At 36.7% G+C, this 21,647-nt stretch overlaps 1 protein-coding gene across 1 annotated transcript; it reads right to left on the reverse strand.

The window, feature by feature from the left end:
- Window positions 1–9,537: 9,537 nt before the first annotated feature.
- Window positions 9,538–11,779, reverse strand: LOC108259733 (uncharacterized). Its single transcript, XM_017459441.3, has 4 exons — window positions 11,566–11,779; window positions 10,801–10,834; window positions 10,597–10,680; window positions 9,538–10,439 (listed from the first exon to the last, which is right to left on the reverse strand). Exons 1-4 carry the CDS (start codon window positions 11,674–11,676, stop codon window positions 10,009–10,011), a joined length of 660 nt encoding a protein of 219 aa, XP_017314930.1. The 5' UTR covers window positions 11,677–11,779; the 3' UTR covers window positions 9,538–10,008.
- Between the last annotated feature and the right edge of the window lie 9,868 nt (window positions 11,780–21,647).

A 21,647-nucleotide genomic window follows, 5' to 3' on the forward strand; every position in this document is an offset into this window, starting at 1 on the left:
GTAAAAAATGGTTTACCAAATGCCCAGTTGGTATTGAATAACTTTATTGCTTCAATAAATAACATTATCATTTAAAGACTGTATTTTGTGTTTATTGAGGTTGCCTTTGTTTTATCTTAGTTTTTTTTTCATTTCTGAAATAATTTAGTATGACATAAACACAAAAACAGAAGACATCAGCACTGCACAGCACTGTATGTACCGTATAATCAGTAACACTTATAATGTAGAAGTGTGTAAAGTAAATCAATGTCTATAGCTGAGAGGGCTGGCTGATTCATTTCCTCCCTTGTGTGTTGTAGGGTATCTGCTGTTGTATGAATTACCTCCCCTCTTCCATGTCATCCAGGGTGTTTCTGGGAAAGGCGCAGAAACTGCTGACCATGCTCCTGTGGGGCTCACATGAAAAGCATGTCCCCTATTCATGGATTATTGGGAGATATGTGCCTAAGAGCCAAGGGAGCAGCATTGGCCAGTGGCCATGCTATCTGGTGAAAGGGATGACAAACTCTTGTTTCTTGCAAATCCCATTAACAAATCTTGGACATCTGTGAACTGTTGTGTGTTTGTCTTCGTGTATGGAAAGGGGGGGATTTCAGCGCACATCTAGAATACCTATAACATCCTTTGACACACACCAAAAAACAAACATTTTCCAAACAGTTGACTGTCTTCATTTTCACAACATGTTAACGACACAAACTTGTCAGCATCTGCATTTAAACAAGACAACAGAGAACAAAAGAACAGACTATGGAACAGAACAGAAGAGAAAGTGTGTGAAGAGAGAGAGTGAGTGTTTGTGTGTGTTTGTTTGTTTGTTTGTGTGTGTGTGTGTGTCCTGCCTTGCTCGCTCCGTCCTCCTCTTCGGCCATTATCTTCCATGACTGAGCCACTAAAAAACTGAGCGGTTGCTGCGTCCACATTCAGACGACTACAGGCTATCATTATACGTGATATAAACTAATAATTAAAACGACATATGTTCATTAATATTTAACCTTAACAGAGGACCACCACTGAATGTAGTGAAGTAAAAGTACATTTCTGTGATTAAAAATGAACTCGAGTAAGAGTATAAGCATGGCCAGTTAAACCTACTCTTAAAAGTACTTCTTTTTTTAAAAAAAAAGTTACTAAAGTAAATGTAACAAAGTAAATGTAGCGCATTACTACACATCTCTGGTCATCTTCAATAACCATCTCCATTTTATCCGGTTTACGATGTAAACATAACAAATTCTAATCACTTACCACTTGAAACACACCACTTGAGTACAAGTACTGTTTAGCAATAATTCACTTGAGTAAAAGGAAGCGTAATCATCAAGAACATTTCTCAAGTTACTACGGTGAGTAAACACCATATGTTGTCTGGTGAAAAAGTATTTGAGTAATTACTTTACATGTTACTTTTTTATATGTCTATAGTTGACACAACTAAATAAAAATGTTCTTTTCTCTTCTCTTCTAATGTTAAATAATTAAGAGAGCTATACTGAAGTGAACACCATCACCATTACCAACAGTATACATATACAGAAAGGTAACATGGGTACCGGTGAGTAGTGAGTATTTTCTTGTGCTTTCTGCAGGCTCTCAGGACCAGCTTCCTCGTTATGGCTTTTCAGCATTAACTGGAAAGAAAAACTTGGAATAAATAGTCATGTTAATAACATGGAGGAAGCAGTACTCATCATTACCACTCAACCTCCCTGACTCTGCCCTCAATTTGTAAACCAGCACTCGACCACCTCCTGATCACTTGGAAGAATACTCCTGCAACACTGTGTGCTGAGTTGCATGCAAGAGGCACGGCTTCCAAGTATCATGTTACACATATGGGCCACTAATGGGCTGAGAGGGACATACAAATTCTTTTGAACAAGGACCTTGATCAATGGAAGGGGGTGCAATGGCTCGTTTGGGGTGGACAGTGGGTTTAATAGCTGACATTTGCAGCATGCTGCACACCACCTGCGTCCATCAACAGTACTGCCCAGCCAATAGAAACGGGCCATGGGATGGTTTAATGTCTTATCTAGGCTGAAATGCCCAGCCATAGGATTATGATGAGTTGCATGGAAAAGCATTCTCCTGCGGCTACTTGGAAGAAGTATCTAGGTGCTTTCATCCTTTGTCTGAATGTCCTGCATCACTTGCTACAACTTACTTTATAATAATAATGTAATAATGGAAAAATATGGATTGCAAAGAGTGGTTTTCATATGGACTAAGTAATCATCTAGTAGTCTCATTTGGTCGAAGGTGTGCCTTTGTGTTGAATCTCGTGACTGCTCAAAGTGGAAATGCTCCCAGCTGTCTTTAAAACAAATAAGGGGGGCAGTATGATCAAAACCTGAATCCAGTAAAGCATGAAATGTATCCCCTTGAATACTGACAGGTATATCCCAGCTGGATCAGGGGAAGCATGTAGTATGTCAGGGAGCTGGTCCAATGTTCCCACTTCCATTTGTCCTAAAAGTGCTCAGGTTGTCTGTAGCACCAATACACCTGTCTAAGACTTAACGCTGAACCTACACTACATGGCCAAAATTATGTGGACACCCGCTCTTATAACAGCCTTCACTATTCTGGGAAGGTTTTCCACTAGATTTTGGAACATGGCTGGGGGTATTTGTGCTCATTCAGCCACAAGAGCATTAGTGATGTCGAGCACTAACATCAAGTGAAAGGCCTGGTGTGCAGTTGGCTTTCCAAGTAGTTTTTTGTTCTTTTAATGTTGAAATTTTGTTTTGTTTGTTTGTTTGTTTTTTAGTTGTAATGAATGCTTGAAATGATTGCAGCATCTCAGCAGAGTTACTTCTTCATCTGTCTTGTGCCTAGTCCATAGAAAATCTCAAATTACATAATATTTGACAAAAAGCAAGTCAGACTTTTTTGCTCAATGTTAAAGTTCAGACATGTTTAAAGATAAAGTTTACGGTCAAGCCTTTCTGACATGTATAGAATTTTTCCCATAGTCTTTGCTGTTTTCTTTCTTCACTTCTTCTTTTTGAGAGGATCTGAAAGAAAAGGGCAGTTTTCTTTTATCAATATGAAAGGAGTCTATCCACATTAAGCGACTTGCAAGAAATCACTTTCACAAACTGCCTTTCAATCAAGTGTATTAACTTTCAGAGTTAATACTGATTTTAACTGTAGATGGCTGTGTTTTAGGTCTAATCTACCACAGCAGGTTGGTTTATTTGTCCTGCTTTGCAAAAATCTAATACAACCACCTCACTGTTTCATTACTTTGACAGATGACAGCTTGTCAGCTCATATAAACATCCATCTATCCATCCATTCATCCATTTTCCATACCACTTATCCTACACAGGGTCATGGGGGACCCTGGAGCTTATCCCAGGGAACTCGGGATAGAAACAAGGCAGGGACTCCCTGGATGGGGTGCCAACCCATTGCAGGGCACAATCACACACCACGGATAATTTAGAAATGACAATCAGCCTACAATCTATGTCTTTGGACTGGGGAGGAAACGGAGTACCCAGAAGAAACCCCCAAAGCACTGGGAGAACATGCAAGCTTCGCCCACACAGGGTGGAGGTGGAATTCATAACCCCCCACCCTGGAGGTGCGAGGCAAACATGCTAAATACTAAGCCACCGTGCCCCCCTCATATAAACAACACACATTAATTAGTTATATTAGCTAAATTAGTAATACTATCAATGATCCAGTTAGGCTAGATAATTCAGCAACATTTGCTAAATTAGTTATAATCATGTGCTTATGGATATTTAGGTAGTGTTAAACCCTTTTAAACTAATGTTAAAGGTTAAATTAGTCCCATCAATTTTAATACTGTAAATATTAGAAATGTTAAATATTAGATCTCTTACATCTAAAGCACTTATTCTAAATAAAAACAATTAGAGGAGTTTAATGTTCTGTGTTTAACAGAAACTTGGATTAATCCAAATGATTATGTAGAATTAATTGAAGCCAGTCCAGGCAGAAACGGTTATATATGAAAATATGCCAATTCATTTGCTTTTGCTGTAGACTGAAGACATTGGGTTTGAGATCAAAAGATTAATATGCCTTAGTAAAGTGCTTTGCCAGAACTTACTTGAGGAAATAGGGCCCCAAAAAAGAACAGTCACAGCAACAACAAAACAAAAACTACAGGCAGTGACATCACCAACAACCCCCACAGGGCAGGGATGAACTTATCACGATTCATCGTTTGAAAAAGACATCGAGAGGTGAAATATATATGCAAACCGCTCATCAGCAGTAAGTAACAGAAAGTCAGATTAGAATTTGCAAAGAATACAGAGATGAGGTACAAATGTTCTGGAACCAAGATTAACCTCTACCAAAGTGATGGAAATGTGAAAGTGTGGAGAAAGAGAGGATCTGTACATCTGTAAGCTCATCTGTGAAACATGGTGGAGGTAGTGCCATGGCTTGGCCTTGCATGGCGGTTTCTGGAACAGGTTCACTGATCTTTATTGATGATATAATGCATGAAGGTAGCAGCAGAATTAATACAGATGTTTACAGGAACATTTCGTCTGCCAATTTACAGAATTTTATCATGCAGCAAGACAATGATCCAAAACACACTGCCGACTCAACAAAGGACTTTATCAGGGGAAAAGTGGAAGGTTTTAGACTGGCCAAGTCAATCACCAGACCTCAACCCAATTGCATTTCAGCTCCTGAAGAAGAGACCAAAGGTTTAGGTCTTTAGTCCAAATGAAATGCTCAAGATTGCTCACAGTTCCACTTTTAGGGTCAATTTATAATGAGGGTTCAAGTCTCGGTCTTAATTTTTTATTGCTTACCTAGCTAAGTATAGTGTACATGCAGAACATGTCAGGTTTGAGACTCCTCTCTTTTTTTAAATGGGAGAAAGTGCTATTATTAAAAAAAAATTCCCCTCAATTTCAGGTTGAATATCTCTTGTGGAGGACCAGATACAAACCTGAAATTCACAGAAACAAGTCCTCTATGAAGGATTTGGTTCTGCTGGGATAACTGTGAGTTTGAGATCCCACTGGTTACAGAGCTAGGGCTAGTAGAAATCTGGGGAAAAGTCTCATTTATTCATGAAATTTGAGAAATGAACAGATGTAATATAACATCTGTTATATTGAGCATAACAAATAATAAAAATTAAAGTAATTATGTTTATGATTGAAATACAATAACTTGTGTTTGCCAGTGAGGTCTATACTGTATTGGCAACAGTGAAGCATGATCCATTAAAAGGTTCTTCGAATCTGCAGAGTTTAGCTCCAACTAAATGTGTCTAGTGTCATAAACAGAGCCGTAGTGTCGTTTCTATGTGATAAAAGCAGTGAGTGACTCATCTCAGATCATTACCTCATCGCAGTAAAATTTGTCTTAGTTATATTATAAGCATTTCACCATTGTATGGTGTCAAACATACATTCACATCTCTGCTGTACATCTCTTTTATCAGTAGCCTCCCCAAGTTATTAACCAGTTTTCCATGTAGAAGTATTTTCCCTTCATTTGAATCAGATCCGTAGCAGAGGCGTAGTTTCCAGTGGGAGCAATTACAATCCCCTCTCCCCTAATATTTATACCAGGATCAACTGAAATATATGTAGAAGTAAATTAACTTTGTATCATTACTGGTGTTCTAAACCGATTGTGAGTTCGTAATAATAGATCAGATAAAAATACAACAAAAAAAACTCAGTTGCGCAAGTTGGTATTGCCCAACTATTGCCTCACAACACAGCACTTGATTTCTGCCATTTGACTTGGAGAGGGTACTGGGAGCTTGAATGTGAAGAGAATCCTGTTTTACATTGCTGGTCAGAGAGGGAGAGTAAAAATATAAAACATGTACTCAAAAGGAGGTAGGAAAATATGGTGTAATATAGCTAACAACTCTCCACATATATTGTAGCTAACTAGCTAATTCATTGCAATTTAAGCCATGAATGTCAATATGACAAGTTAGCCAAAAACTGCCTTGTGTTGTGTTAGTTAAATTTTATTTTAATAGTTCCTATTATTATCAACAACAACAAGAAGGTTGTTCACACTAAAGGATGTGTATAAGTTTTAATCAGTTACAGTGTGCATTCATTTGGACTGACCTAATGCCCTGTGTAATTTTTTTAATGAAACAATCATTTGATCATAAATGCTTGTGAATGATAGAGAGATTAGACAGATGGATGGGTAGATAGATAGAACGATAGCTAAGCAGAGCATGTAATGACACTGCAGATATAACAAAGCTGGCGGGGGGTAATTTATTTATTTACTTATTTATTTATTTATTAAATATTGGGAAGCATTATATACCCATTCATACTTCAACCCCCCAATGTTCAAACCAGATCTATGCCCCTGATCTAAAGTACCTAGTAACTTGCTACTTGGGTAGTCTTCTCACTGGATACTTTATTATTCTTACTCAAGTAATTATTAACAATGTTACTTTTCCTGTTACTTGAGTAATTATTTTTATAAGTCATTTTACTTGTACTTGAGTAACATTTTTGCCTACTCTACCCACCTGTGTGTATAGTGTTCTGAAATAGGGCTCAGTGAGTGTATGTAGGCCTATGTATGCATGCATGTAGGTATGTTTGTGTTGTGAATGCTTGATTGTTTTTTTTGTTTTTTAATTGCCAATTTTCCAAGCTTTGTGTCTTTTTTTTTTTTTTGCAGAAAACTATTTGAATTGGCGAATTTGCAATTGCACAAAATTGTTTAGCGCGGCCAGTGATGTTTGCTGGTAAATCAGACCTTAGCTGTACTCATGTTTGATGCATGTGAATTGAAAAGGGCATGTTGTTATCTATTACATAGTTTGGTTGATTTTGAATTCATTTCTGCAATCGCAAAATCCTGGAGGAACTGACATTAGAATGGGGGGAGATGTGATCCGGTTTGAGTATTTTAGAAGCTGGATCTCCTGGGATTTTAGCACAGAACAATCGCTAGAGTTTACACAAATTAGTGTGAAAAACAAAAACATCCTGTGAGCAGCAGCTCTATAAGTGGAAATGGCTTGTAGATGAGTGAAGTCTGAGGAGAGTGTCTAGACTGCTCTTACATTACAGGAAGGCTGTGGTAGCTAATATAAACACTCAAAGCATCTCAGAATGCAAAAAATGCCAAACCTAACAGCAGAAGACAGGAATAGGTGTACACTTCCCAGAATACAACGCAGCCTACAAACATGGCTCTGAGGACTTCAACAACCAAACTCTCTCACATTCTCATTCACCAGATTACTGATTGCACATACCTGGACTCACACCACTCTCACAATATGAAAAGACTTTCACTCCATACACTCACTGCGAAGTATATGTTCTTATTTACTCATGAATTATGTCTCATTTTGTAGCAATTTACACCAAGCCTTTGAATTGCTGTTTGTCTCCCTGATTTACGATCTAGTTCTCATTTTTGATTAGTTTACATTGTTTGTTCATTATCTGAATCTTACCTACTCTTACCTACTCTGCCTTTTGTGTTTCTGTATTGTTTGCCACAGTTTCAATAAACAATGAATACCTGCACTTGCAGCTGAACCAGCAATAAAGTAATATAATCTAATATGGACTGGTTTGAGTATTTCAGAAACTGCTAATCTCTTGGGATCTTTGACAGGGAACACTTTTACACAGGATGGTGTGAAAAACAAAAAACATCCTGTGAGAATCAGAAATAGGATATGTTACGCACAATCATCCTTTATTAGTTTACGCGCGCACGTGTGTGTGTGTGTGTGTATTTATTTATTTTTCTTATTTGTGGTACAGACAGTCATGCATACAGTTTTTTTTTTTGTGAATTGATACAGTGGTGCTTGAAAGTTCTAAAACTATTAGAAATTCCTATATATATCAGCATAAATATAACCTAAACCATCATCAGATTTTCAGTCCTAAAAGTTCCAAAAGGAGACCAAGAGAACCCAGTTAAACAAATGCGGCAAAAAAATTATTTGTTGAGGAAATTATGAAAATGAAAATGGAAATGTTGATGCTTATCAGCATGGAAATGTTACAGAGTTTGGACTCTCCACAGTCTATTCTCTGTAACCAATCTACAGTCAGACAGACTGTGTACAAGTTGAGGAAATTCAAGACCATTGTTACCTTCTCCAGGAGTGGTCGACCAACAAAGAGCTCCAAGAGCAAGACGTGTAATAGTCCACGAGGTCACAAAGGACACTAGGGTAACTTCTAAGCAACTAAAGGCCTCTCTCACATTGGTTAATGTCAATGTTCATGGATCCACCATCAGGAGACCAGTGAATAACATTACTACTGCTCTCCAAAAAGAACATTGCTGCCCATCTGCAGTTTGCTAAAGATCATGTGGACAAGCCAGAAGGCTAATGGAAAATGTTTTGCCGATGAATGAGACTAAAATATAACTTTTTGGTTTAAATGAGAACCGTTATGTTTGGAGAAAGGAAAACACTGCATTCCAGCATAGCAACTTATATCCCATCTGTGAAACATGGTGGTGGTAGTATCATGGTTTGGGCCTGTTTTGCTGCATCTGTGACAGAACGGCTTGCCATCACTGATGGAACAATGAATTCTGAAGTATGCCAGCGAATTCTAAAAAAACAACCCCAATTCCATAAAAAGCTGGGCCGCTGTGTAAAATATAAATAAAAACAGAATGTGATGATTTGCAAATCTCATAAACCCATATGTTATTCACAATAGAACATAGAAAACATATCAAATGTTTAAACTGAGGAAATGTACCATTTTAAGGGAAAAAAAGATCATTTTGTATTTGATGACCACAACACATCTCAAAAAAGCTGGGACGGGGGCAACAAAAGGCTGCAAATGTAAGTGTTAGAAAAAATAAACATCTGGAGGTTAATTGGCAACAGGTCAGTAACATGATTGGGAATAAAAAGTGTATCTTAGAGAGGCAGAGTCTTTCAGAAGATGGGCAGAGGTTCACCAATCTGTAAACAACTGCATCTACAATTTGTGGAACAATTTCAGAATAATGTTCCTCAATGTAAAATTGTGAAGACCATGAATATCTCATCTACAGTACATAATTTCATCAAAAGATTCTGAGGATCTGGAGAAAGCTTTTGAAGATGTTCTGTATTGAGGAATGGGGTAAAATTCCTCCAAGCCGATGTGCAGGCCTGATCAACACTTACTGGAATGTTTAGTTGCATTTATTGCTGCACAAGAGGGTCACACCAGATGCAGAAAGCAAAGGTTTATATACTTTTGCCACTCTCAGATATAAATGAATGTCTGAGTGTTATATTTTTGTCTCATTTGTTTAATAGGGTTCTCTTTATCTACTTTGACTACTTGTGTGAAAATGTGATGTCGTTTTAGGTCATATTTATGCAAAAATATAGAAAGGGTTCACAAACTTTCAAACACCACTGTAAACACATCTGCCTAGCTATACTAGAAATATCTGAGTTGCACAGTACAACTCCTTATAGGATGTTTTAAATGCCATACTACATTTTAGAATCTGTCTGTCAGAAAGAAATTGACAAAAATATTTATTTATTTATTTATTTTATTTAACTGTCAATTAGCACAATGGAACATCATCACAAAAAGACGTTTTAATATAAAACATGTCCATCGCCAACTGGCAATGAAAACCATAAAAATTCTGGGCCATTTAATATCATAAAAGACTAATAACAAGAAGGCCTTACTTTTCATTCAATATATGATATTCAGTATATGAATTCCTTATGGAAACATGTTGCGGAATTTAATAAGAATTTCTACGTTGTAGTTCAGAAAAGTTCTACTGAAACAAGCAAAATGCAAACAAATATTATATATTTAAAAAGTAATGGTTCCTTTTTGCTCTGTGATTTGCGCATAAGTGTTTGAAAAACCCACTTGTAACTTTTTAATATTATGTAATGTTGGATGAATCTGTATAAAATATTATACAGCTTCATCCAACATTACACAATATCAACACCAAAATATGGGTTCAAATTTAGGAACCATACTACAGACGAGTGACACTGAAGAAAGTGCTGGTATCCCCAATTATATAAGAATAGTTCACTGGGTCTATGAGAACTCTTAGCTTTGTTCCTTTCCCAAACCTGACCACTTGACTTAAAGTAACAGACTGATGCCAGTAGTCCACACATTGCATCGTGTCTTTGCTGTTTATGACATCTATCCATTTAGTGTATGAAGTATGGTGCTGCTTAATAGAGGTACTCAAAAACAAATTGCTCGTACACGTATGCATATCAGGAATATAGTAGCTCATTCTCAGATTCACAAAGTATAGGCCTTTCTTAGACACAACAAGGGACGTGCCGTTGTCCTCCAGTTTGAATAGGTTTCCACTGATAGTGTGGGTCTGCCAAATGTAAATTTTGTTCTCATATAAAGTTGGAACCACTTTCCCATCTGGTCCTACTGCAGCTATAAGAGAGGAAGAAAGATTTAGGCACGGTGGTCAAATTGGCTTCGATTCATGTACATGTAAACAGATGTTTATGTGAAGGCTTGAACAATTCAGAAAGAATCAAATGCTTTCTTGTTAACGTGAACTAGAGTAACTGATGATTGAGGTGCTTACTCTGAAGTCGCACTGTATCTGTAGCACGTCTCGTATTCTTCGATGGGTAGACAGCTACATATCTCTGAACATCTGTCTGGTAATCTGCTCAACAACAAAAAAAGAAAGTCGACCTCCAAAATGTGCACATCATAACAAGTTTAAACTGGATTTCAAATGAATTTAAAACAAAGAACTTCTAAATAGTAGAATATAAAAGCTTACCATGGCCCTCTGATTGCTTCGGAATAATTGCTGCCTAGAATAAAGAGCAGTAAAGTGAAAAATTTCAACATGTACAGAATATTCAAACAAACTTTCTAATACTGTGGGGTCCTAAAAACACTCACAAAACAAAACGGGCAATTGTATACCTATATACTAAAGTCCTCAGCTACATAAGCTTCTGGCCAAAAAGTATAACAGAGGATTATTATGAGTTTGTTTGGTGTATATTATTTGGTGTATGTGTATTATCCAGGAGGTCAATATACTATTTTGACATACTATAAATATGCATATAAGTATTATAGTATCTATTTGGGGACATAGACATGGAGTTATTTGTGTCAATACACTATTTAACACTCTCCTCCTAAAAAAACGGTTTTGAGAGATTTACATATGAAATAATGCATTACATATGAAGTGGAAATTCACTCTTGGAAAAAAGGTGCCTGTGGTGTAACTTTAAAGTATTACTCTAATATTTAAAGGTACATCAGTGGTGCTTACGGTGCAGTTAAGGTACATTACCATATATAAGTCTAGAGTATATCATCACAGTGACAAGTGACAAGGAAAGCTAAAGTTTAGTGCTTATTTTTCTGAGTGTAAACACAGGAAAAATAATACGCATAGGCTACAGATGGGATTTATTTCTCATAGTGGATAGAATGTTGCATGCGTTTTTGCGCACCGGCAACATCTGTATCCACGTGGTCAGTGACATTACAATGTAGTACGCTAGTGTGCAGTTTGGTACGTTACCTCAGTGACGCGTAGTGATGCTTGGAGCCAGAGCATCACCATCAGGAATCCGGTAGCCCGACGCACTCCCGTCTCGTGCCGCTTCATGTGCCAACACCGCTGCATTGTCATGGACTATCTCCGCTTGTTCCACGGACAGTTCGCAGTCCTCGCTTTTCGACGTCTTCCTTTAAATTGCTGTTCTGTGTCCTGTGTTCTTTCCATGGTCCTGTTTTTATTCCCATCGTTGTTAAATGGACCGCCCCAACGTGTGTACGTGCCCTTCCCCTCTGAGGAAACGCGATGACGCGTGAATGGGAGTGGCCTAGCCAGTCTCCAGACCTTAATCCCATAGAAAATCTGTGGAGGGAGCTGACGGTTCGAGTTGCCAAACGTCAGCCTCGAAACCTTAATGACTTGGAGAAGATCTGCAGAGAGGAGTGGGACAAAATCCCTCCTGAGATGTGTGCAAACCTGGTGGCCAACTACAAGAAACGTCTGACCTCTGTGATTGCCAACAAGGGTTTTGCCACCAAGTACTAAGTCATGTTTTGCAGAGGGGTCAAATACTTTTTTCCCTCATTAAAATGCAAATCAATTTATAAAATTTTTGACATGCGTTTTTCTGGATTTTCTTGTTGTTATTCTGTCTCTCACTGTTCAAATAAATCTACCATTAAAATTATAGACGGATCATTTCTTTGTCAGAGGGCAAACGTACAAAATCAGCAGGGGATCAAATACTTTTTTTCCCTCACTGTACATGTAAAGAATTTTTTTTTTTTTTAAAAAGAAATAAATATTTATTTCATATTCTAAAGAAGTATGACACCCTTATGACTAAATGTTTGATTTTTATATTTGGTAGTTTGGGACATCTCTGGCAAGATGATGATGCACTTACTGTTTCTCATTCACACACACGCACATGCACGCACGCACGCATGCATGCACGCACACACACACGCACGCACACAGACACGCACCAATGGCCAGGCACTCGCCTGCCATCAGGAGCAACATTGTCTTGTGTGTCAGTGTTTTATTTATTTATTTGTTTGTTTGTTTGTTCGTTTAATGAATTCTCAGTGACACGTTTAAAAATGTGATATCTATGGTATGTATGTTTACCTATTCATGGGACTACTAAATCATATTTCAATATGAAAAAGTTCATCCACATGTTCTAGTATTCTACAAATAAATTAGACCAGGTCAAAATCACGACATACAGTCCCCTCTGAAACTACTGGAACAGCAAGAGTTTAGGATTTCAACTTTTAAACAAAACATAAAACTTTCAATTTTAGGTGAGCAAAATATAGGAACAGATAAGTCCTGAAGTAAAGTAAAGTAAATAACACTTAATATTTGGTTGCACATCCCTTGCTTCCAATAACTGCATCAAGCCTGTGACCTACTGACACCATCAAACTGTTGCTTTCTTCTTTTATGATGCTTTTCCAGGCTTTTACCTCAGTCACTTTCAGATGTTGTTTGTTTTAGGTTTCTCCATTCAGTCTCCTCTCCAGGAGGTGAATTGGGTTCAGGTCTGGTGATTGACTTGGCCAGTGTAAAACCTAACACTTTTTCCCCTGATAAAAATTGTTTGTTGAGTTAGCAGTGTGTTTTGGATCATTGTCAGAGATGTGTAATGCGCTACATTTACGTCATTACATTTACTTTAGCGATGTTTTGAAAAAAAAATTACTTTTAAGAGTAGGTTCAACTGACCATACTTATACTCTTTACTCGAGTTCATTTTTAGTCACAGAAATGTACTTTTACTTCGCTACATCCAGTGGTGCTCCTCTGGTGATGTTAAATATTAATGAATATAAGTCGTTTTAATTAATTAGTTTATATCACATATAATGAGGTCGAAGAGGCCGAAGAAGCGAACGTGTCGACGGAGGCAGGACACGTACACACATACACACACACGCACACACACACACGTACACACATACATGCACACTCTCACACTAACACTCAAACACTCTCTCTTCTGTTCTTTTCCATAGTCTGTTCTTTTGTTCTCTTTTGCTGACAAGTTTGTGTTGTGAAAATATGTATCCTATACTGGGCTTCCTGGGCTGGACTACCTTCTGCATGGAGCAGCAGCCATTGAAATTCATCAGACCAGTCTTTCCTAGTCTTTCCAGTTTTGGTAAACGTGTGTCCACTGTAGTCTGAGATTCCTGTTCTTGGCTGACAGGAGTGGACCCTGATGTGCTCATCTGCTATTGTAGCCCATGTGCCTCAAGGTTCAATGTGTTGGGCATTCTGAGATGCTTTTCTGCTCACCAGAGTTGCAAAGAGTGGATATTTGAGTTACATTGTAGCCTGGTTTTGGTCTTTCTTCTCTGACCTTTTTCTCTCATCTAAGTGTGTCCTCCTGCAGAAATGCCACTCATAGAATGTTTTTTTTCCCAACTCTAGAGATTGCTGTGTGAAAAGGTTCATATTTACCTCCTTGACTAAAGCCCTTCTCCCCTGTTTTCTCAGTTTGGCTGGATGGCCAACTCTAAGAAGAGTCTTGGTGGTGTAAAGAATGATGGAAGCCATACTTTATCTTTGGGATTTTCAGATCTATAGAAATCTTTTTGTACCCATCCTTTTGTTCCTGCTGCGGTTCACCCTGTTTTGACACCAGGTGCCAGCTGCATGAAATTTATTTTGGCAGCAGCATTTATATCTAGAACTTGATTTATTTTTATATTTTTATGTAACACACACACATACACACACATGCACAAACCATTTTTATTAGTGTCCGAATAATGTTCCCTATCAGTTTTGTTTTTTAAAGATATCTTTGTTTAATGTGTATTTTTGTTCATATTTATAAGTATAAAGTCAAACGATATTGCGTGTATAACCAAATAAATGTTTGAATACTTATTTCCTCTCACTGTACAGTACATAACAATTATATTTTACAGCAATAATAACACAGGACAAAACTGAAGGTATGTTAATCCATTCCACATATTCCATCACAAATATTCACAAATGTCCACATTGGAATGTAGAATGTCCACACTCAAAAAAAAAAAAAACAACTTTATTTATGTTTATTCTTTTTTAAGAGATATTTTGTATGTACACATTCATGTTATTAAATAACAAATTAAAAACAACAACATGGTTCAGAAGAACAAAATATTTTTTTTTATATGTGTTGTTCGTTCATGAATACTTGTGTTCATTTGTTCATTTTCTTTAGTTGCAGGGTCAGGGTTGCAGGCCAATCCCAGAACACCGCACACAATCCACAACTATACCCTGGATTGCATGCACACAATGCACACGTAGGCACAATTTTACCTAACTACCATGTTTTTTCAACATGAGGAAACCCACACGGACATGGGGACAATATGTGAAAGTTCAAACAGACAGTAACTCGAGCTCAGGATCAAAGTAGGGAGCGGTCAGGCGGAATCACTACCCACTGTGACACCATCTATATATGTTCTAAAAGTTCCAATTTGGTCCTATTATTTTCTCAATCAATAGAGATTTTTTTATATCCTTACTCAATGTAGTTCAAAGGAACTACTAGAAAAGCACTCACAAAGCATATTTATAAAACATAACATAAAATAATACATCAGAACAATAAAAGTGCTCTCTTTTTCTCTAGGTAACTTACATGAAAGGTATGAGCACATTAGAATACCCACATATGTTTACCCAGGACGGGAAAATTTTGCCCCCAGGTAAGTCAGATTCCAGTTAAAAACAGGCCTTGACTCTAAAATCACCTCTTGATTACAGCTGTCTCACTTCCTTAACCTACAGGCAACACACCCAACTCTTAATATTTTAATTAGTTTTCTTTTCATGCCCTGCACTTAAAAGACTGACATTGTTTGGTGATGGCAGTATTACAGCATGCCTCCCACACTAACACTGATCATCTCTGTGCAAACCAACTTTCCCAAATTCCCCACGTGTTAGTCACCTGTGATACTGTGATTTCACTTAACTGCTCCAGCATATTTTATAACAGGTAGCTAAAACATATTTTAAAAACAAACAGACATGTTAACACATAAAAACAAACAAATTATTTCTTTACTTATACAAACAAATGGCACATGTACAGTGGTGCTTGAAAGTTTGTGAACCCTTTAGAATTTTCTATATTTCTGCATAAATATGACCTAAAACATCATCAGATTTTCACAGAAGTCCTAAAAGTAGACAAAGAGAACCCACTTTTTTTTAATGAGATGAAAATATTATACTTGGTCATTTATTTATTGGAGAAAATGATCCAATATTACATATATGTGAGTGGCAAAAGTTTGTGAACCTTTGCTTTCAGTATCCGGTGTGAACGTTTCCAGTAACTGTTGATCCTGCACATCAGCTTGGAGGAATTTTAGCCCATTCCTCGGTACAGAACAGCTTCAACTCTGGGATGTTGGTGTGTTTCTCACATGAGCTGCTTGATTCAGGTCCTTTCACAACATTTCTATTGGATTAAAGTCAGGACTTCCAAAACATTAACTTTATTATTCTTTAACCATTTGCTAGAACAACTTGTGTACTTAGGGTCATTGTCTTGCTGCATGACCCACTATCAATTGAGATTCAGTTCATGGATGAAGGTCCTGACATTTTCCTTTAGAATCGCTGGTATAATTCTGAATTCATTATTCCAGCAACGATGGCAAGTTGTCCTGGCCCAGATACAGCCCAAACCATGATACTACCACTACCATGGGATAAGGTTCTTTATGCTAGGCTGCAGTGTTTTCCTTTCTCCAAACATAACGCTTCTCATTTAAACCAAAAATTCTATTCTGGTCTCATCCATCCACAGAACATTTTTTTCGAATAGCCTTCTGGCTTGTCCATGAGATTTTTATCAAACTGCAGATGGGCAGTAATGTTCTTTTTAAGAGCAGTGACTTCCTACGTGCAACCCTGCCATGTACACCATTGTTGTTCAGTGTTCTCCTGATATTGGACCCATGAACATTAACATTAGCCAATGTGAGAGAGCCAAAGTTTAGTTGCTTAGAAGTTACCCTGGGTTCCTCTGTGACCTCGTGGACTATTAAACGTCTTTGAGTGATTTTTGTTGGACAATCACTCCTGGGGAAGGTAACAATGGTCTTGAAACTCCTCAATTTGTACACAATCTGTCTGACTGTGAACTGATGGAGTCCAAACTCTTTAGAGATGGTTTTGTAATTTTCCCAAAATTACTATTTCAATACTGACATAATTAAAATCACTCAATATTATTTAAGTTGAAGTTGAAGCTTTTTAAATAGTAATATACAGTATAAGCCTGTGAGTAATGCTGTCTGAGTGGTATGTATAGCTTTTTAGCAACCTGTAATTTAATATACAGGAGAAGAGAACTCATTTACAGATGAGTGAACACTTGAGGAATTTGGAAAACATGCTCTATTCTTGCCTTTATCAAGCAATATAAATATCTGCATGGAAATACATGCAGAAATTTGGGTGTGTTTCCTGTAAGTTAGCCTTTTGGAACAACAATGATTAAAAGGTTAAACTAACACCAGGAATGTTTTACAATTGAACATGAATGTTTTCCATTCTGGGTAAAAATGTCTGTGTTATAATTTGTTCGGACCTTTTCACCTCAACTTATTAAGTTGAATATCATTTGTAGTTTTTACTTCTTGCTCACTTCTTCTGGTAAATGTTTCTTTAAAACAGACCTAATATTGGTGATTGATGTGTTCTATTTGTTTAGAAATTTATGCTGGATTAATACTCAAATGTAGACAAATACAGTCTATTTATATTTATTTACATTCATTCATTCATTCATTCATTCATTCATTTATTCATTCATCTTCAGTAACCAATTTATCCTGGTTAGATTCGCGGTGGATGCAAAGCCTATGTTGGGAACACTGGCAGGTAATCCAGCACAGGTATATTGAACAAGGTTTTTAAAAAAAGCTGTTGAAGATCACGTATAGGGTGAGGCATACTATAAGTTCTGTGTTAAAACATATTTTTGCACAGACATGAAAAAATAGATCGATTTAGTGTAGCCAATCTGTCTACTGCCATATTTTTGGGAGGTGGGAAGAAACCAAGGACACAAGAAGAACAGGCAGAGAAACTTCACAAAGACAGATCTCAGGATCGAACTTGAGACCTAGGAGGTGTGAGGATACCCAAGAAATCCTTAAATTCTTCATTTTCATCCAGTTTCATCCAGGTAAACTATATTTTCAATGTAAAGTCAATGTTTTCAGGGTTGTAAAATGAACAATTGTGTGTTACTCTTACAAATAAAAAAAACCGTATCATTTTAATAACATTTAACAATACTATTCAATGATTCATAGTTAGGTGGCACAAATTAATGAAAAGATTATATGGTAAAAAGTACTGGAATGCCTAAAATTTTGACTGCGTCCCAGGCCTCCTTGGCAGACATCAGTTCCTGAATTCTCTAATGTTCTTATGGCTGAAAGGAGAAATCCCCTCAGTCACGTTCCAAAAACTAGTGCAAAGCTTTCCCTGAAGAATGGAGATTATTATAACAGCAAAGTATAGAACAAATATGCTATATTAATACTTAGTCGCTACTAATGAATACAGTGTGATTACTCAATAGGTAATAATAAAGTAATGGTTTTGTAGTTCATTATGAAATATATCATAATTGCTGAATATAATATCTCATGGAGAACTATTAGCAAACTACTAATTACTTATTTATGAGATAGAACCACATGTAAGAACTACTAGCTGATGCAAAGTAGCCTCCTCCAATACACCAGTATCTGTAATATAAATGTATTTTATCATTTATTATAATCAGAGGAGGCAGACACCAACCCCATATTCACCACTCTCCCTTCTGAGATCTCTTTGCACACTACACACAAGCTAAAACACTACTGTCTAGTAGAATAGATTTCTCCCCTCCCATCATTCATTTGAAGTACATTCAACAGTGTTCCTTCTGGAAAATCACATTCGCAAATAAATGGCTTACTTTATCACAGTTGTAAAGCGTGGTTCGAGTTACTGTAGCCTTCCAGTCAAACCAGTCTAACCTCATCAACAAGGTCCGCTGAACTTCCACTCACTAGATGCTTTTTGTTTTTCACCCCACCCTGTGTAAACTCTACAGACTGCTGTGCATCAAAATCCCAGGAGATCAGCAGTTTCTGAAATACTCAGATGACCAACAACCTGGTACCAACATCCATAACTATCAAAGTTACTGAGATCACATTTTCCCCATTTTGATGTTTGATGTGAAAATTAACTGAAGCTCTCGACCTGTATCTGTATGATTTTATGCACAGCCTTGTTGCAGCATGTGAACAGTTGTTCCTAATAAAGTGGTCTGTGAGTGTAGGTGATAAAATACTACATGTATTATTTATTTGTTCCTGCTTAATCCCTGCATACGTATGACCTTTTGATTTTAAAATCATTACTAAACATGTGTCCTCATTTTGCTTCAGGTTAAGCATATCAAATTAAGTTGTATTTAGTTTATAGTAAATTTCTTTATGAAACAGAAATCAGTATTCCATTTTGTCTGGAGCATACAAGTGCATCTCAAAAAATGAGAATATCGTGGAAAAGTTCATTGTTTTCGTAATTTAATTCAAAAAGTGGAACTTTCATATATTCTTTACACATAAGTGAAATGTTTCAAGCATTTTTTTTTGTTTGTTTTAATCTTGATGTTTCTGGCTTACAGGTCATGCATATAAAAAAAAACAGTATCTCAAAATATTAGAATAATGAATTTATAATACAGCAATGTCGATGGGAAAAAATAACTTTCCCACGATGTAATTTTTTTTTTTTGTATGCTACTTTTATAATGCCACTTTCACCTTTGGGTTTTTTACCCCCCCCCCCCATTGTGTTACATCAGTCTGTATTTCCCTTGGCATAACAGCATTAACAATCAATGCAGTATGACGTACAAAACATGACCGTGCATGACTGTAATACAAGGGGCCTGAGGTATTACAGAAATAAGGCCTTCTTTTTTTGGCTGGCAGGCAAGTAACTGAACTACTTTCAGCTGTTTCTCTATTAGTCAGTCAACACAGGATTGCACAAGAAAAAAATGGAAAATTTTGTTATTGCTAAATTCATATATAGTAGTATCTCAGAAATGCAAGATAAATAATGAGCACTGAATAAAATATAGCTGCAAGTAGCTAATGAAGGGTCAAGCATTACATAGAACCATTTTGGGGTAATACATGACACCAATGTCACGACATAGCCCTCAAAATAGCTTTCAAATTTTATGTCAATACAATGCAGAGATATGACCTCACATTTTTTCTGGCTATTTCACCATCAATGTCTGCCATATTAGATTTGAAAATCAATACATGTCTTTAAAGCCACCATCTCCAAGGAATCACAAGACAAACGAAGATTTTATTATTTTAGATAAAGCAGTGAATAGTGATGAGCATTAATAATTTATTTTACAGACTGAAATCTTTGTAGTGCTTGTAAAACTGAGAATTACATTTTAATGTAATTAAAATGGAGGGAAAAAATGGGGGAAAAAATCCCAATCAGCAGTGTACTTCTACATTAAGAAGTACAATTCACATTTTACATGAAATTCAAGACTGGAATCACAAAATGCTAATGTTTAGGAGTAGGCTATATGTCTACAATCTTATTTCACGATAAAGATACGTTTTCTCAGGTAGGTCTATCAGTAGTATTCAAATAAGAAATACTATGGAAATGGAATAAAGCAATTAAATGTAAAATAAAAGACTTCACTGTATATACATAGACATATACAGTGATTCTTATTAAATTTACTGAAGTTATTCAGTCAAATGAGTGAGTGAGTGTTTTCCTCTTTTTCTTGTTGTTTGATGAACATTAATGACACAGACAGCAGCAGGTTTATTAGACTGCTCTCACTTTAAGACCTAATGCACAGATTCAATATACTGTATTGGCACACCTCCGATTTTTTCGCCAACTGTTTACATTCACTTAAGACATAACCGACTGTGTTTGCATGAATACTCGGCCAGACCTGCACTTTGACATGGTGTGTATATTTATTTGACTGTCCAAGCATAATAAGCCGCTAAAGAGAACTCAATTTGGTACTCGCACAATGAGGCAGCTTTCAAGTGTGTGCACAGAGAAAGCCCCCTGGTCAGGCAGGGACACATTCATTCATTTTATTTTATGTTGTTATTATTATTATTTTTTAATCTTTCTTTTCATGTTACACATGACATGGACTAGCCTGTACTCTGAAAAATTTCCGAGTCCAAAATGCCAGAGTCCGTGTCAAGTTCAAGTATAAATTTACCTGAGTGCGTGTTCGAGTCCGTTTATAATCGGACTCGAGTCCGAGTCCGGGACCGAGAACCTCAGCTCTACTCATAGCTTTTCTGAAGATTAGTCTCAAGATTAGACAAATTTGTTGAAGATTGAACAGAAAGTGTGGGCTGTGAAAACTTTTTCAAAAAACTCAAAATGGTGGGAAATCCAATACATTGAAAAAGTCACGTGGTCTTGTCATAAATCAAGTATTAATGGGAAAAAAAAGAAAGAAAGAAAAAAGAATTTAATTCCTACGCCAAACACTTAAAAAGTTATAAGCAAGAATGTGCTAGAGGCATTGAGGGGGAAGAGGCCAAAATTGGTAAAATGACTTTTGTCCAATCAGTTTTCGAAATGTCATAACTTTTTACCTCATGGTTTTAGGAGCTGCCATAGACTTCCAACAAAGAATAAGAAGGAGAACACAAACAAAAACAATTGGTGCTTTACTCGTAATAAATAAATGAACAGGAACGTGCTATATTGGTAACTGAATTATATTGGTGGTGACAACATGAACACTGTGTGCACATGTGAGGTACCATAAGATTAGATAAGATTTATTCCTGTAATAACATCATATCATAAACAAATATTTTATTAACAGTCAGAACAAAGGGGGGATTTCTTACTTTGGGTAAAATGGAAAGAAACAACACAAGCACCGTTTATAGTCAGTCATCGTATGATCCTTTGTAAAGGATTTTTTTTTAACATATAAAGTTATGTCTGATGTATAATGTGATGAT

The sequence above is a fragment of the Ictalurus punctatus genome, chromosome 28 (assembly GCF_001660625.3).
Source record: "Ictalurus punctatus breed USDA103 chromosome 28, Coco_2.0, whole genome shotgun sequence".
NCBI lineage: Eukaryota > Metazoa > Chordata > Actinopteri > Siluriformes > Ictaluridae > Ictalurus > Ictalurus punctatus.